The sequence below is a fragment of the Pristiophorus japonicus genome, chromosome X (assembly GCF_044704955.1).
Source record: "Pristiophorus japonicus isolate sPriJap1 chromosome X, sPriJap1.hap1, whole genome shotgun sequence".
Taxonomy (NCBI): Eukaryota; Metazoa; Chordata; class Chondrichthyes; family Pristiophoridae; genus Pristiophorus; species Pristiophorus japonicus.
The window spans coordinates 39,062,994-39,081,429 of record NC_092010.1 but is presented as its reverse complement, the minus strand read 5'-3'; the positions used below and the strand labels follow the sequence as shown (position 1 = coordinate 39,081,429).

Sequence of the window (18,436 nt, the reverse complement as noted above, 5' to 3'; positions counted from 1 at the left end):
TGTGGCCTGCACAATGGCCATTTGCAACACTCAATTTTTCCAGAATCACAAACTCAGGTTCTTGATGCCACAGGCATGGACTGTTGGATGTGCAGCACTGAACATCGCGTTATCCGTCCCAAGGTGATGGCAGTACAATCTGAGGGCACGTGTTATCCTAGGGTGGGTACAGTGGGTTAGAAGACTGTCTGAGCTCAATGGTCTCTACATTTTCTTCTCACTGGCTGTTACAAATTCTAGATGGCGTGAGTTTTGGTAGTCGTAACCTAGATTAAATTGGATATGAATTTACATTGTAAAATAGCCTATGACGTGTTACCTATTGAAGAGAGAGAAAATGCAAGATGAGTAGAAATTTAGAAATGTTCTGGGGGAGGGACAACAAAAGGTAGAATTGAATAATTTTGTCCAGGGACGTGTTTGGAAGAAAAGTAACGCTTGCCAATTAAATTTGTAAAATGTATATATTCAAAAGGCAATCACAGTGCCTTGGTGCTGCAGTGCGATGGGCTACTGTACCACCCCTCAAGGGATTGGTTTACTTGACGGACTGTTTGTAACATAACACACTGATCAGAATGTTGTTCATTATTGAGACAGTTTCTTTCTTCATTCTAGGCTGTCTTGGGGCAAACTCAGCCTGTGGACTTTGAAAGGCACCAGGACATCGAACAAAAAATTACTGGCCTGAAAAATGGCGTGCAGGTGCGTGTTGCATGTAGTCGAGTGCTGGTTCCCCACAGCCTTTCGCACACTTGCCTTGAGCCATCAGTAACTTTCCCTCTTGTGCAGTTTCTTTCATACTTTGTATAAACTGTAGTGGAAGATTTATCTTACTACTATTTTAATAGACGGCACAGCTTTGACTTTTTCCACAATTGAACATAGTTTTGACTTGCCATTTTTTGCCCCCTTAAAACAAAATAGTAAAGGTAGGCTAGGCAGAAACATTCAAGTTTATTATATATTTTTTAAAAACCGGACAGATAGAGGATGGAAATTGTGATGATGGGACACGTTGGACTGGGTTTTCAGTTGGAGGCTAATGGTGGGGCGGTAAAGTTTGCGACGACAGCCAATAAATTCGGCTGCTGCGACCTGAGTGTGGGGCGGAGCACTAAGGGAGGCATTCCACACTACCTTTTGGGCGCTAGGCCAGGTGAGCAACTGAAAATCCGTTGCTAAAGAGCCGGCTTCGGAGTGCTGTAAGAGAGGCTTCCTTGGGGGGAAAAAAATCGGTACAAAAAACATTCCCAATATATTGCTCACCCCAGTAAAGATAAATCACAAAAAGAAAACCAATGACACTTATCTCATTTCATGCAATCATTCCTTCCCTCACTGCCGCCGATACAACTCTGACCGCCAGCTTTCTCTGGTGGGTTCGCTACTGGGTCAGCACGAAACACTCTGAGATCGGGACGATACAAGGGGCATTGCACACCGGTGCGATGCTTCCGGACGGCCAATCATTTGGGGTAATCATTTCCAGACCCATTACCACCCCTCTAGGGCGCTAAAAGACGCAATCAGAACGAAAATCCAACTCCTTATGTTTCAAGTATATTTTAATTTAAAATGAATACAGTAATAAAGCTGTGCTTGATATTTGTGTGGTTTTATCACTATAACATCAGTGCTTTGGTCAGTTGTGTGAAGTGGAAACAAACCAAACCTGTCAACCCAGGGAGACAGGAATTTCCATGGACACGTTGGCAGTCTGAATATCAATTAATATAAAATCTGTCTCCAGTCTTTGCTAATTCTATTTGAAACTGTTGTATACAGGCGTGTGAGCAGGAGCTGAAATTTCTAGAGGAGCAACAAGATGAATTTGATTTCAAATTCAAGACTTTCAAGTTCCAAGGTGAGCAGCTTTTTGTGGTATCGGGAGCCCGGTTCTCTGGATTTTGGGGCCGAAATTGGGGAAGGCACTTTGAATTAGGCGGAAATTTACCGCCTGGCGGGAGTCGGAGGGAAGAACCGGAAAATTTGGTTCTTTTTTAACTCTAAACAGCCTCCCAGTGCTTTGGGGCGCTGTTGGAGGCGGTGTCGGGTCAGGAGCGGGGCGGTATCGTGGTCAGCGCGGTGGTGAGGGTGTGCCGCATTTTGCTAACGCGTTGCAACGTCCCTCCCCTTCACTTAAAGGAAGGCCCGAGGCCTCCGTGGAGCACATTGGGCCACCAGGGAGGGGTTCAGCAGCAGCCACGCTCCCATGGGACAATTTCCCCCACGGTGGGGGGGGGGAGGGGGTCGCCGCGGGCGGTAATGGATCGGCCCGGCTGCTTGCCCCCGGTCGGAAAGGCCTTACCGCTCCGTTACAGCCGTGTAACGGGCCTTTTTCTGCAGGGCAATTTCCCCCCCTTTGTCTCCACAAATCCTACAATAGACAAGTGGGAAGGCATTGTAGTACTTTCCATAGTATGTAAAAGTCAATGCTGAAGTGGCTCACCAACTGGGCAGGGTGCATTGTGCTTGTTGAGCATCGAAAGATTGTCAATCATTGGTATTTCTGGTAGCTGTATTGTCTTAACCTGATGGGGAGAATCTCTCTTCTCCTCTCTTAACAAGCCCGGATTCAACAGACTGATACCTTGGATAAGTTTCAACGACCTTTATTCCAACACATGCCGGGGGAGCATCTCACTTCTCAGCCGCCTGAGAGAAGATCTCCAACGAGCTGTTCAAATTGCACCTTAATTATTTAGGTTTTGTGACCTGAGTGTCCTCGTGGACAGACCTTAACAGTGACGTGATTGGTTGTACCAACGCATGATCAAATAGCCATTTGTTCCCTTCTTCCAGGTGTCTGTTGCGCCAAATTCGCTAGATGCTCGAAAGATCGAACAAATAGGTTCGCACTTTTCCTTTTAGGGTTCCCACAGTAAGATTAACTTGAACAAAAGACCATGACACTAGATTCACAAGCCAACTTCTCTTTAATAAATGCTTTACAAACACTTCTCATTAGTTACTACAGAATATAGGACTCTCAACCTATATAGCTATTACCCGATTCGGTCCGAGGTGATCAATCTCCGTCCGACTTCAGCTTAGGGATTCCTGCTGTCGAGTGTTGCTCCTAGACAGATGACACTAAGCTGAGTGGCGGTGTGAACTGCGAGGAGGATGCTAAAAAGCTGCAGGGTGACTTTGACCGGTTAGGTGAGTGGGCAAATGCATGGCAGATGCAGTATAATGTGGATAAATGTGAGGTTATCCACTTTGGTGGCAAAAACACAAAGGCAGAATATTATCTGAATGGTGGCAGATTAGGAAAAAGGGGAGGTGTAATGAGACCTGGGTGTCATGGTACATCAGTCATTGAAAGTTGGCATGCAGGTACAGCAGGCGGTGAGGAAGGCAAATGGTATGTTGGCCTTCATAGAGAGAGGATTTGAGTATAGGAGCAGGGAGGTCTTACTGCAGTTGTACAGGGCCTTAGTGAGACCACACCTGGAATATTATGTTCAGTTTTGGTCTCTTAATCTGAGGAAGGATGTTCTTGCTATTGAGGGAGTGCAGCAAAGGTTCACCAGACTGATTCCCAGGAGGACAGGGCTGACATATGAGGAGAGACTGGATCAACTAGGCCTTTATACACTGGAGTTCAGAAGGATGAGAGGGGATCTCATAGAAACATATAAAATTCTGACGGGATTGGACAGGTTAGATGCAGGAAGAATGTTCCCGATGTTGGGGAAGTCCAGGACCAGGGGACATAGTCTAAGGATGAGGGGTAAGCCATTTAGGACTGAGATGAGGAGAAACTTCTTCACTGAGTTGTTAACCTGTGGAGTTCCCTACCGCAGAGAGTTGTTGATGCCAGTTCATTGGATATATTCAAGAGGGAGTTAGATATGGCCCTTACGGCTAAAGGGATCGAGGGGTATGGAGAGAAAGCAGGAAAGGGGTACTGAGGTGAATGATCAGCCATGATCTTATTGAATGGTGGTGCAGGCTCGAATGACCTACTCCTGCACCTATTTTCTATGTTTTTGTTTCCTAGGTTCTCGCTAACTTCCTCCAAATCTTGTGGCTAGTTATACCCTTTCTGCTCTCAGTTAAACATGTGTCGGTTTCGACAGATTCTGCTGACATTTCAACATTCTTCCGTTATCGTAACCCTGTCTTGCCTCCATGAGTTATTACTAATGTCAGTGCCTTCGTTATGGGTGTGTGTGCGCCCCATATCTTGATCAGTTAGGTCTTTTCCATCCCTTCCGACCCCTGCTGTTCCTACAACGTGTTTCTGCTAAGGTATGCCCTCCCATTTGGCCACATCTGTTATTCCTGCAACTGACCTTTTGTTCGTTCACTAGCATTTATAGGGACCCTGTTAACTGACATCCATTATTCACACACTATCTCTTACACATGGTGACTCCTTTTGAATTTGGCTTTATTTACTATTCTGCAGCTTTTACCCTTATCTCCTTCCCCCCGAGGTCAGTGCCTGCTGTTTACAGTGCAAGAGACACTGAGTGTACCAGTTTAACCTCAAACCTGAGCTAAATTCTTATTAATCGTGAATTCTTTCTGATATTTCCACAGTGTCACTCGCCTTATATGGTTATATTAGTTCCTCTTTGGATTTTCTTTATTGCTCCTTTGAGCCCGAGGTCAACGAGTGGTCATCTCGTGGCTCTGTTGTGTTTTATGTGTACGTGTGGTTTTAAGCATACCTCTTGTTTAGCCAGCTCAGGGCCTTCACAATAGCCAGATAACCCCTTTAATAATCAATCTTGCTCTTGCATAAACCAAATAAACATTTTTAACGCAATTGTTTCTCGTCTTCTCTGCTTCTGAAGGCACTGACTCTTGCTTTAGCTGGAGTTGCACAGAGGCTAGCACCCCTCCAGTATGTTGCCCAAGTAGCTATTCCTCTTGTCTCAGCCTAGACAGTGGGTGTTGGCAGACTATCTGACTGGGACGGCGGGGTTATCGGAGTTGAGCTACAAATTGTGTATATGTAAACTCACTCACTTATTCCTTCCTGCAAGAGTTGCAAGGTATTAATCTGGTGCAGGGACTCTGGCTCTTCTCACCAGCACTGTCTCCCCAATCCAGGGGAGCTGAGCCCAATTGTAGAGCCCCTATTAGATCATTGGCAGAGCCAAATATAAGCGTTAAAGTAACAATATCACTGGTATTCATACACAGCTTGCATTTATATCACGCTCTCGTATAAAAAAACATCGCCAACGAAGGAGAGGTGGACCCAGAGCAGGAAGTAAAGGATTTTTGAAGATGGGGGTAGTTGACAACCAAAGGCATATTGCTTTTCAAAATATCTAGCATTTATCAATTGACTAGTTAGTATTGTTACCCCTCCCTCCCCCACCCACCGCAAGACAAGCTGGATAGAAATGGTTGTCTTTTCCTGAAGTGGGACCTTCCCCAGCGTTGATGGAACGCACTGGCTATGAAATTCTATTGCACCCTGCAGAAAATTCTCTCTAGGAATTGCTATAAATCAAATGTGTACAATGTGTTTCAGCCCAATTCCATTATCTTTTAGAATCCAACAATTCCAAAAAGCAGATTGAGGAAGAGATGAAAGTGCTGCAGAATATGCTAAATATCCTGGACAGCAACAGGAAAGTAAGTCATTCTCTTTACACGGCAGTCTGGTTTGGGAAATGTGTTACTGAGCCTTACCAGGGGCACTGAAGGTATTTGTAGCATCCCTGCTGTCGCCACTAAGGTCGACTAGTGTGGCGCAGATTGGGGTTTGATCCTGGGATCTTGTCTACTTAATAGATAAACTAACTGACACTTTTGGGGATCTCCAATTTATTATTTATAATTCTCAATGCATGTTGTAACTCATCACTAGTACTATTCATGTTTCTGGAATATAGAGGCTTCATGTTTCTTCAGGGGGTCTAAAACTTAATTGCATTGTTTAATTCATGACGATTTTTCTGTTTCTACATGGAATCACTGAAATCTTGTATTGAGACAATGAATTGCCTTTAAATCTCTCAATGTTATTGTGTGATCTGAAGTATGTAAATGTGCCACACGCAACATTCACTGAAGTATGTTTTGCATCCACTCAAACCCCGCAAATTTCTTGGGTCATTCCAACTGTGAAATTTATCTCTCTCCTGTTTAAACCCTTGTGTTGATTAGCATCTTTGCTGGTAATTCACATTTCTCACACAGTCAGGCTCTGTGCCTTTGTGTCATCAGCACAGTTGCAACGAAAAAACAAAATTGCGTTTGTTCATTCTTTGTAATTGATTTAAAAAAAAACGCAAGTCCTATTGGTGAGACTCTCATTTCAGTTACACGTGGAATTTAGGTTAATGCTAATTAGACCATTAATTGATATTTTGTTCTCCCTCTTGGGTCTCCCTTGGCTAGGTTTTGTCTGAGGGCAGGCACAGAACCTGTCCAAGTCTTTGCCAAATACGTGCTAACCAGCCACTCAGACATGCATAAGATCAGCTCCGTTATTTTCTTTTGTCTTCTCCCCCTCCTTCCCTCTGGGGGAAGTTTCTGGCCCAATAATGTGCCATGGCTCCCCTCATGAGAAGAGCAGCCCCTAACTGCACCAGTGTTGGTATTTGTCCATTTCCTAAACCAGCCGACCTGAGTAAATTCTGGTCCGGTTTGTGCTGTGGGCCTACGCCCATCAAGTGCTAGATTAAGACCACCCAAACTCATTTAAAATGGGATCCTTTCTAGTCAGCAGGGAGAGAAGAAGTTTGGCCTAGTGACCTGAATTTGAGGCGTGGTCCCAGAAATGAAAGGCCAGTGTCTAATCCATCCTGTTTAATATGATATTTTGAGAGTTTTTTATTTTGTCTTTGGCAGAAAGTCATTGATAAATTCAGTCAGCTTCTAAAGGAAGCTGAGGAGCTACTGGACACATTGGTGAAGGAAGAGCTGGCAGACTGGAAGAGGCGGCAACAGAAGGCCTGCATTGGTGCTCCTTTGGATGTTTGCTTGGATCAACTGGAGAACTGGTGCGCAGAATGATAGCTTGTGCTGGTTTGAGGGAGGCCTTGTTGTTCACTCTGATCCAAACCTTGTCCAACACATGCACAATTTCCAGCATGGGCCACTGGATAGCAATCAGAAGTAGGAACCCTGGCTGATTTGATTTGATCTATTTTCTTTGTGCTTTTGTTTCCTCCATCCTTAGCCCAGGGGTGCTGCGCTCAATTGTAGCATAGGTGGTAAATTGAAGGCTCACCAAAGGAGAACCGAAGACTGATGAAATTACTCTGGTGGCTGCAGAGGACATAAAGGCTCAACAGTCCAGTCCCCGCCCCTTGTAGTAGGCACGTTTGTGCAAAGCGATTTGCCCGCTATACACAATGGCCAGTATAACGTTTGACAACTTTGAGCATCCAAAATAATGTCAGTGCCACTACTTTTAATAAGACATTATTGCAAGTGTAAGGAATATTGCCAATCTCTGTGGGCCAGCACAGAGTATCATGAACGCGCATAAGCAACAGTTAATTAGGATACCGAAGGACGTTTAACGTCTAACTGGCTGTTGCCACAGCTGCCAAGTGTTTCTACTTTGACTTGAAAACCACTGTTAAGTGCCTATAGCAGACAACATAATTAAATAAACAGTTAATTTAGCATTGTGCTAATGATGCAGAAAATGGCAGCTACAATTAGCAGAGCATGGTGTAAATTAACAAAGGCTGCACTTACTTGATGAAATAATTGCTTTTTGCTTTTCTTTGAGGGCATCTCTGCAGATACAACTTTGTAATTAGTATTACTAATACAGTATGGGGGTGGGTATTTCTATTTTAACATTCAGGGCGCCTTAATGAGGTGCGAACTAGTGAGTAAGCACAGGAGTTTCTGCCCGAAATAAACGGAGCATTTAAGATGTTATAACCGGCAACTTTGAAATTGACGTTAATGCTAATGGTTACTGCTTTTTGGTGATATTTATATATAAACTATTTTGAACGTGTATATGCAAGGGACAGAGTTTCATGTGGCTAACTGTCCAGGAGAGAGTTTTACATTCAGGTAAAATGAGAGGGTTTTGCCTGGACTGAACCCTGGTACTGATTATCGCCACTGCCTCACGACTCCTGTTAAATTCTTATCTTACAGGTTTACTGCAAGTGCAACGTGCTTGTTTCAAGTGAAAAGGTTGCTGAAGAAACTGGAGGAGCTGGGAATTAAATTGACCTACGATAAGGATCCCTTTAAAACACAAAGACCTACTTTGGAGAAGCAAGCTATAGCACTGCTAACCTGCCTCATAAAAAGGTGCTGGACAGGGCTTTGTTTGGTTGGAGATGGACACATTTTGACATCATTTAGGATATGTTCTTAGTACCTAATATATTTTGTCTGCAAGCTTGACGTGTAGCAGCTGTTGTTCTACAGCACAAACTGTTGGAATGCAGTTGTGCTTTTTTTGGTAAACTTTTATCCAACAGTTTAAGCCAAAGATGTGATTGCATCCTCCTATCACTGTATGGATTATTGCTGCTTGTAATTAAATGACCCACAAGACACTTCACCAGAACAACAATGTGCCTTCAACCAAAGTCAGCAAATAATTAAGGAATAGAAGGATATGCAGACGGGGTTAGATGAAGTAGGGTGGAAGGACACCCGTGTGGAGCATAAACACCAGCACAGACCAGTTGAGCCGAATGGCCTGTTTCTGTGCTGCAAATACTATGTATTGTTTTCGCATTTCATCCTTTCCCATACCACATACAAGTCAGGAATTGGATCAATCAGGAATAAGTTTTTCATGACTAATTTTGCAGGTAAAATTCTGGAGAGGGGTGAGGTGGAAGTATGAGTACATAAATATCAAGTATCTAGGACGGTGGTAGCATAAAATGCTTAATTTCAAGAAAACCCACTACCCAGGCGACTTATAACCTTTTCTTCATCGTAATCATCATCATCATAGGCAGTCCCTCGGAATCGAGGAAGACTTGCTTCCACTCTCAGGTGGCTGAACAGTCCAATACGGGAACCACAGTCCCTGTCACAGGTGGGACAGATAGTCGTTGAGGGAAGGGGAGGGTGGGACAGGTTTGCCACACACTCCTTCCGCTGCCTGCGCTTGGTTTCTGCACGCTCTCTATGATGAGACTCGAGGTGCTCAGCGCCCTCCCGGATGCACTTCCTCCACTTAGGGCGGACTGGTCTTTGGGCCAGGGACTCCCAGGTGTCGGTGGGGATGTTGCACTTTATCAGGGAGGCTTTGAGGGTGGTCCCTGTAACGTTTCCTCTGCCTGCCTTTGGCTCGTTTGCCGTGGACGAGTTCCGAGTAGAGCGCTTGCTTTGGGAGTCTCGTGTCTGGCATGCGAACAATGTGGCCCGCCCAGTGGAGCTGGTCAAGTGTGGTCAGTGCTTCAATGCTGGGGATGTTGGCCTGGTCGAGGACGCTAACGTTGGTGCGTCTGTCCTCCCAGGGGATTTGTAGGATCTTGCGGAGGCATCGTTGGTGGTATTACTCCAGCGACTTGAGGTGTCTACTGTACATGGTCCATGTCTCTGAGCCATACAGGAGGGCGGGTATCACTGCAGTCCTGTAGACCATGAGCTTGGTGACAGATCTGAGGGCCTGGTCTTCAAACACTCTTTTCGTCAGGCGGCCGAAGGCTGCATTGGCGCACTTGAGGCAGTGTTGGATCTCATCGTCACTGCCTGCTCTTGTTGCTAGGAGGCTCCCGAGATAAGGGAAATCCTATAACCCTTTAGACTGCTGTTTAATGGCAAGATTTTTCACAATATTAGATTGTTTCCTTTAATTGAAAGAAATTAAGTTGTTTTTTTCCAATGTAGTGCATTTATCGTGGAGAATCAGCCTTATATGCCTCTTCAGAGTAAGATGCCTCTGGTGTTGAGAACAGGCTCGCAGTTCTCTGTTAAGCCCCGGTAAGTACAGATGTCACCTTGCTCTTCAGTGAAGTAGCAGAATAATGTTTAAAATACTTGACTGTTTCATAATGATTCACAATGAGTTTTTGTGTGTGGAACAAGAAATGCACAGGAGAAAATGATGAGTCAGTAATTGAGTGGGGTACTTCAGTGCAGTGTTCCCTTTTAAATGTTTTGTGCGCGGTCCCTTTAAATTGCTGCGTGGCCCATTCAAATTTTACGCAGGCGCGGTTTTTACAGTGCAAGTGCCAGTGAGGGGCCTGCGCGGGACCTCGCAGACACTCCGCATCTCCTCTTTACTTCAACTGTTGTCTACTTTCACCGGCGAACATCACCGGAGCAACGGGATTGGATTAGTGCCTAGTAACTTTCTCCTGGGCTCTTTGCATTAGCTTATTAAGCATAATATTTAAACAACAATAACGTTTATTTATATAGAGCCTTTAACGTAGTAAAACGTCCCAAGGCGCTTCACAGGAGCGTTACAAGACAAAACGGATAGATAAATTTGACACCGAGCCACAAAAGAAGAAATTAAGGCAGGTGACCAAAAGCTTGGTTAAAGAGGGAGGTTTTAAGGAGCGTCTTAAAGGAGGAAAAAGAGGCGGAGAGGTTTAGGCAGGGAGTTGAGTTGCAGAGCTTGGGCCCAGGCAACAGAAGGCACGGCCACCGATGGTGGAGCAGTTATAATCAGGGATGCTCAAGAGGCCAGAATTTGAGGAGCGCAGAGATCTTGTGGGGTTGTGAGGCTGAAAAAAATTGAGATAGGGAGGGGCAAGGCCATGGAGTGTTTTGTCAACAAGGATGGGAATTTTTAAATCAAGGCGTTGTTTAACCGGGAGCCAATGTCTGTCAGAAAGCACCGGGGGTGATGGGTGATTGTGACTTGGTGCGAGTTAGGACACGGGCTACTGAGTTTTGGATCACCTCGAGTTTACTTAGGGTAGCATGTGGGAGGCCAGCCAGGTGTGCGTTGGAGTAGTCAAGTCTAGAGGTAACAAAAGATAGTTTCAAGTTGACAAATTGTCAGTGCAGAGTCTGGGTGACTTGGTGAGGAGGGGCTATTACTGCTGACTGTGCTTTTGACCTGAAAATTTACAGCATCTGATAAAATCTCTCACCTTTTAAAATCAGACATCAAGTTACCAGTTTGTACAGTGTTCAGTACATGCTGCTACTTGCAAACAACACCTTCTGGCTAGCATTCCATTTTAGGGTCAGTGCTACACTGTTATGAGGGAAAGCAGGAATAATAATTGTGTACAAATTCAGGCTTTTGCAGTAACGGTACATTAATAATAATTTCTGCAATAGGAAAGTCTCTGTTTCCGAATGGCACTGGTGAATTAAGTTACAAAGTATACTTTCAGAAGAAAGAATGGTTATGTAACCAGCGTTGGCTGGGTTTTCAAACTATTTAAGTGAACTGTTCAGCACAATTTCATAATTAATATTACCGTTATTCTTACTGGTATGAAATATTCATTTGTAAGACTGACAGTACCCACAATACTTGTAGAATAAGATGTCCAGAAATGCATTACTGGGTAGAACACAGTCTGGATATTCAGACGGTAGCGTAGCTTATGCGGGCACATGGGTTTACACACTTGCACTCTCCTGCTGGTTCAGAGGTGAATCATTTTTGTAATCGTATATGCAATTTTACGAGGCGAGCAAGTGGAAAAAAATTCACAAAACACTTTACCCCACCGTCCAACGGGTTTACTGGTGGCCACTGTTCCCTGCGTGGGCCCCCTTTAAATTTGCTGCGCGGTATCTCTTCCAGCAGCAGCTGGTGAGCGGCCTGCAAGGGCCCTCCTGTTTGGTGAGCGGTCTGCAAGGGCCCTCCTGATTGGTGCGCAGCCGCGCATCTTAGTGGGAACATTCGTGGTGGCCCTTTAACAAAAAGTATACAATTTTGGGGGCGAGAACGTTTAAGATTTTCATTTGAATTATCGTTCTTGAAATACGCGATCTTAAATTCTATTAATTCTAAAAACGGGACGAGGCTCGAGTGGAGCATAAACGCCGGCATGGACTGGTTGGGCCGAATGGCCTGTTTCTGTGCGTATATCCGATGTAATCCTGTGTCCTCTTTCAGACTTTTGGTGAAACTGCCAGAGGTGGGAAATCATTTAATGAAAGTGAAGGCTTCCATCGATGGGTAAGTGATCACAGCGATACTTGCATAATGTAAAAATGTGTCCTGATCTTCTCTTGGGTCATTTCTGCCTGCTCCTTCCCTTTGGGTAAGCAAGCGGGACTGTCCAGACAGTTGATTCTGTACTTGACCTTTCATGACTCGCAAGTGCTATGCGCCTGCAAGGAAAAACCCAATCCCATCTGTTCCTTCCTCTCCTACACCATGGGAGTGAAGCACTGAGCTGACTCGAAGCACTCCAGGGAGCCAAAAGAACTTTGCGAGAATGTTTGAGTATGAGTAAAGGTTAATTGGTTTGGGTTTATATCTCCCTGAAAGTGGGAGTCCCCTGCTGTTGGGACAAAACTAGTTGGCCCTGCTACCACTTCCTCACTGAGATCAAAATGTTGCTGTGCTCCCTGTTTGTGCTTCTAGTTCAGCATTACAGTCAAAAAACGCTGAAAAATCAGTCCTGTTCACAGTTGATGCTAGCAGTGCTGCAATTTCCTACACATGGACTGAATGTACAGAGATGGGGTGGAGGCCATTGCGCTCAGTTTAAAAAGAGCAGGTCAAAGTACAGGTTGAGCTGCTTTTGTGTAGCTTGTGGTGGCTGATCGAGTAGCACAGTCCTCTCTGCTCTTGTACTGCGTAGGGGAGAAAATAGAAGTGCGTTTGTTTCCCTGCTTCTATCAAGGTTTAAATATTTTTGTTTAGATTAACCCGATATCCAGGAAAGGGCTGAGCCCAACAGTGGGACTTTTCATTTTTAAACTGTGATTTCAGAGATTATGGGGTCGAAATTGGTTATGGCCGTTTTTGAGGCGTTGTCACTGCCTGAGTGCTGATTTTAGCGGCGGGCGTTAGGTGCCTCCTCAAATTGCAAAATTCAATTTTAACTCCCAAAGATGAGAGAGCATCATTTAAAAAGTGGCATTCCACACTCATCCTCAGTGCTAACTGGGCAGAAGCTCAGGAGGCCCACTCGATTGGGCACCACAAGTCTTGACAAGCCAGACTGAGAAAGCCTTAAAACATTTGTCAATTCTGTTTTTTTTTTAAACTTGCAGGAATCCACCGAATGGGAAAGGGTAAGGAGATTTTCTTCAGAACAGAAAATAAATTTTTATAACCTGTCTATTCATAGAAATATTTTTCATAGTTGTGTGTTTTCTTGCCTACGATCGTATGAAAATGACGGGCAGGAAAAGACCAGTTGGTCCACCTTGAACAAATAAAGTTGCTGTCCTCCTTGAGATGACCAAAACTATACTGGAAGGGGAGGAGGTAGGATGGTAGGAATATGATCCGAGATTTTTTTTTTTTAAACAAAGGGGATTGGAAAAAGTGAATGTAGAGGTTTTTTTCAGAACCAAGGTGGTGAACCAAAGGATCTGATTATAAGCTGCAGAAGATATTAAGGGGAGCAGATATTGTAGATAGAGACTGTTCCCGCTGGTTGGGGAGTCTAGGACGAGGGGGCATAGTCTAAACATTAGAGCCAGACCTTTCAGGAATGATGTTGGGGAACACTGCTACACACAAAGGGTGGTAGAAGTTTGGAACTCTCTTCCGCAAACGGGAATTGATGCTTGGGGTCAAGTGTTAATTTTAAATTGGAGCTTGATAGATATCTGATGACCAAAGTTATTATGGGATATGGGGCAAAGGCGGGTATATGGAGTTAGGTCGCAGATCAGCTGTGATCACATTGAATAGCCGACCAGGCTCCATGGCCTTGCCCCTCCTGTTCCTATGTCCCTGTGATTCCTATGATAAGCCAAACAAAGCTAAACAAAGAATATTTGCTTCACATTTAGGTATCGATCTATGGAATAGACCTTCACCTGGTGCAGTAAATACTGATCTGGTTGAAGGATTCAAGACCGAGCTGATCAACTTCTAGTTAAGGAGGGAGTAGAGAGATATAGGTTTGGGAGAGGAATTAATTGTTAGTATAGGTCCAGAGTGATGGTGTAGACTCTATAATCTTCTCTTTTAAAAGAGATATCAAGAACAGTTATTATGGGTGTGAAAACACAGTGTCCTGTGTAATCTGGAGCTGAGATTCTAACCCATCATTAAACCATCTATATCCACCTCTACAACATTGCCCAACTCTATCCACCCCCTCCCCACACTGCTGAAACCCTCATTCACAACCTAAGTCATCTCCAGAATTTATTTCTTTTTAGTGCTCTGCTCACTGGCCTCCCAAACTGCACCCTATCTAAACTCCCAATTATCCAAAACTCCCTTAGCCACATCCTATTCTGTACTAAGCCCCATTCACCTATCACTCCTGTGTTCACTAACCTTCATTGGATTGCCTCCTCCAATGCATTGAATTCAAAAAGGACTTCCTCATTTATAAACCTTTCCATGGCCTTGCCTCACCAGGCCTCTGCAATCTTCTCCAGACCTATGTCACAGCTCACTCTCATTCTTCCCCCTTCCCCAGGCCTTGCTCCTTCACTCAGTGACATTGCCTTCAGCCATCACAGCCCTGCGTCCTGGAATCCTGTTCGTAACCCCTCCATTACAACTTTTCCACACTTTCCAAAGATTCCTCAGAACCTACTGTTTCAGCTTTGCTTTCAGTCATCTATTCTAACTCCTGCTGTGTGTCTGTTCTTGTCTTATTTGGAGCTGTATTTGCTTCATTAAAGTGGTTGTATAAGTGCACATTGTTTGAAAAAATGGGTGGAAAAAGGCAACATTTGACATTTCACCATTCCTACAGGTAGCATCTTCAGATGTGACAAACAGTCAAATAACAGCAGAAAGGGAAGCCGCTAAAGCAGTAACCTGTAATCAATTGCAAATGAACAAGCCATTGACTGGGAGAGCAGCTTTGCATTGTAAATGTACTTTTTCAATTCATTATTACCAACACAGTTATTATGTCCTTAATACTTCACTCACCAGGTATCGCAAATTCAATATACTTGGCACATTCAGTAAGGCAATGAACATGATCGAATCCAGAATTGGGGGCTTGTGTGTTGATTTCAGACACTTGGTAAGAGCATGGCTGTATTCTGTACCTGATACTGTTGCGCTTGTTATATTGTGTAATTTTTCTGGTGGGTTTCTGATTTATTGAAGATTCCACACTGATCGAACTACTTTAGCACAATAATTCTATTTTTCTGACTGCAGCAACTAAAGGAGCAGAAGTCAGGAATTGGAGGCAAAGGAAGTAATGAGGTAATACACTTCCGATTAGAGATTGAACATGATTTATACTCTGTTGCTCATTAGTATAGACCCTGAAATTAGCCCCTGTATTTAACCCAAAATGGATGGTATCCCAAGATGCCGACGTTGTTTCGCAGAGGTACAGCAAGTGTCCTGTTCCAGGATCATAGCATTGATTTTAAAATATAGAAAGACGAGATGTTGAATAGGGTGTTGACGTGACCTCGGAAGAGGAGAAAATAGGAAACCAAGTTAGGGAGCAAAAAGCAAAATTCTGTGGATGCAGGAAATCTGAAACAAAAACGGAAAACGCGGAGATTTCCAGCAGGTCAGGCAGCATCTGTCGAGGGAGAACACCATCGGTCGACTATTTGGGTGGTGTAATATCCTTCAGTTGTGAGGAAGGGTTCGACACCGGAAACATCGACTGACCTGTGTTCTCCTGGCAGATGCTGCCCGACCCGCTGTGTGTCGCCAGCCTTTTCTGGTTTTTGTTACAAAGTTGTGTGGGTTTCACTGTTTTCACACTGGGCTTGTTTGGTACTCCTAGTCTCTACCTGTAGGCAGAACAAAGCTATTTTGTAAACTGGCAAGATGTTTTAACCATTTGTTTTCTGGGACATCAATGGAGTTATTAATTTTGTTTCATATCAGTAAAGATTTGAAACCCAGTTAACTTGTTTCATACACCTCCTATAGAAATACCTGTGGTGTGTTTCTTGTGCAAATTTTAAGATTGATTAACACTGAATTGTAGCTACCATGAGTGTAATGTCTCTCTGCCTGCATTGTTCATCCTTTGTTAATATTTTTCTCTTTCTCCCTGCGCCTCTTTTTCCCCCCCCCCCCCCCCCCCCCCAGGCTTCGCTCATCGTGACTGAGGAGCTCCATATTATTAGTTTTGAGACTGAGCTGGTTTACCAAGAGCTCAAGCTGATTCTTGAGGTAGGTTTACCATGTAATTCTCATCATTAGAACATTGCCACAGGTCCAGTGCAAGTAAACCTTTAAACAAAACTTTTGGGGGAAGGGAGGGAGCGTCACAAAAGTTGGTTAGCAGGCAACTGGATGCAAGAGTTTCATTATCGTTACATTCATTCTTTAACTAATCTTGAGAGCACTGCTTATGTGGTTTGACTGCTGATCACGTGCCTTGCAGTTTTTATTCGACTGAGCTAAAGTGTTGCGAGAACCATTCCCGACAATTTCACAGATGGCATTCCTGAATTCTCCTATCAGAGTTGTACTGCACCTGCTGATCCATCAGTTGATCCCCGCACAGCTCCCCCCGCACATCAGCATCATAGGCAGTCCATCAGAGTCAAGGAAGACTTGCTTCCACTCTAAAAGTGAGTTCTCAGGTGGCTGTACCGTCCAATACAGGAACCACTGTCCCCGTCACAGGTGGGACAGATAGACGTTGAGGGAAGGGGAGGGTGGGACAGATTTGCCGCACGCTCCTTCCGCTGCCTGCGCTTGATTTCTGCATGCTCTCGGCGATGAGACTCGGTGCTCAGCGCCCTCCCGGATGCACTTCCTCCACTTAGGGCGGACTGGTCTTTGGGCCAGGGATTCCCAGGTGCCAGTGGGGATGTTGCACTTTATCAAGGAGGCTTTGAGGGTGTCCTTGAAGTGTTTCCTCTGCCCACCTGGGGCTCGTTTGCCGTGAAGGAGTTCCGAGTAGAGCGCTTGCTTTGGGAGTCTCGTGTCTGGCATGCGGACAATGTGGCCTGCCCAACGGAGCCGGTCGAGTGTGATCAGTGCTTCGATGCTGGGGATGTTGGCCTGGTCGTGGACGCTAACGTTGGTGCACACCTGTTTGAGAAATACGTACGCTTTCAGTGCTTTTAATGGAACCTTATTGACATTGTGGTTGACTGGAGGGGGAGGAAGTGTTGTGAACTGGCAGGCCAGCTGATGCGATGCAATCTAATCTTGTCTGCTGAAATTGCAATTCTCAAGTAATTACCGAAATGGCTTGGATAAGATCTTAGCCTGGACTATTAAAAATTGGCAAAATAAAAACATTTGCTCTCTGGAATGTTAAATAGATGCAGAACAACCTGTTGGCTCTGATCATGAAGCACATCCCTATTGCTGTCAGCAAAGGAGCATTCGTCACATGCCTGCGGAATTGACAACCTGACATAACCTGTTAACTGCCTACAGGCATTTGATCCTTCGGCCTACGTAAGGTTATTCAAGGGAACTCAATTTTCAGGTTGAACAAGACTTGGTGACCAAGCTTACACGCACTACATCTCTAAAAAGGACAGAGAATATTCCTAGTTGTTTAACTGTTTAGTTTTTATGAGAGGTTTGCTTGAATGGAGTTTTTACTGTACACATTTTTAAATGTCCTGTCTCTTAGTGTCTCATCCCAGCTCTCATTAATGGTATCAATCTACCTAATGCTATAGAAGATTGTACATTGAGAAATTGGAGTTCCAAGTTCAGACTAGAGGGTGAACTTGAAAGTTGTATGGAGGTTTAGCATATTTTCTTCAATGCAGTGATGTGGTTGTTTGAATCCACATAGACTGATGGGGTGTCAATGTCTCTCTCTCCCTCTCTCTTTCTGTCGCTCTCTTCCCCGGCTTTCTTTTTCTCTTTCCCCCATTCTCTTCTTTTTTTTTCTTTCCCCTTTTCTCTGTGTCTCCACTTTTCCCTTTCTCACTCTTTTTCTCTTTTTCCATCCTTTTTTCTCTCTTTCTCTCTTTCTCTCTTTCTCTCTTTCTCTCTTTCTCTCTTTCTTTCTTTCTTTCTTTCTTTCTTTCTTTCTTTCTTTCTCTCTCTCTCTCTCTCTCTCTCTCTCTCTCTCTCTCGTTCTCTCTCTCGTTCTCTCTCTCGTTCTCTCTCTCTCTCGTTCTCTCTCTCTCTCGTTCTCTCTCTCTCTCGTTCTCGCTCTCTCTCTCGCTCTCTCTCTCGCTCTCTCTCTCTCTCTCTCGCTCTCGTTCTCTCTCGCTCTCGTTCTCTCTCGCTCTCGTTCTCTCTCGCTCTCGTTCTCTCTCGCTCTCGTTCTCTCTCGCTCTCGTTCTCTCTCGCTCTCGTTCTCTCTCGCTCTCGTTCTCTCTCGCTCTCGTTCTCTCTCGCTCTCGTTCTCTCTCGCTCTCGTTCTCTCTCGCTCTCGTTCTCTCTCGCTCTCGTTCTCTCTCGCTCTCGTTCTCTCTCGCTCTCGTTCTCTCTCGCTCTCGT

General features: G+C 44.6%; 1 protein-coding gene across 2 annotated transcripts in view; it reads left to right on the top strand.

Annotated features, from left to right (window-relative positions):
• LOC139241016 (signal transducer and activator of transcription 1-like) overlaps nucleotides 1-18,436 on the top strand; it is a 121,643-nt gene that overhangs the window by 30,094 nt on the left and 73,113 nt on the right. For both annotated transcript variants that reach the window (XM_070869713.1, XM_070869710.1), the window contains exons 5-15: nucleotides 619-705; nucleotides 1,789-1,867; nucleotides 5,522-5,604; nucleotides 6,826-6,977; nucleotides 8,101-8,259; nucleotides 9,802-9,894; nucleotides 12,002-12,064; nucleotides 13,111-13,131; nucleotides 14,969-15,062; nucleotides 15,203-15,250; nucleotides 16,103-16,186. In XM_070869713.1, the coding sequence (XP_070725814.1) occupies nucleotides 619-705; nucleotides 1,789-1,867; nucleotides 5,522-5,604; nucleotides 6,826-6,977; nucleotides 8,101-8,259; nucleotides 9,802-9,894; nucleotides 12,002-12,064; nucleotides 13,111-13,131; nucleotides 14,969-15,062; nucleotides 15,203-15,250; nucleotides 16,103-16,186 (963 nt within the window). The remainder of the gene's footprint in view (nucleotides 1-618; nucleotides 706-1,788; nucleotides 1,868-5,521; nucleotides 5,605-6,825; nucleotides 6,978-8,100; nucleotides 8,260-9,801; nucleotides 9,895-12,001; nucleotides 12,065-13,110; nucleotides 13,132-14,968; nucleotides 15,063-15,202; nucleotides 15,251-16,102; nucleotides 16,187-18,436) is intronic.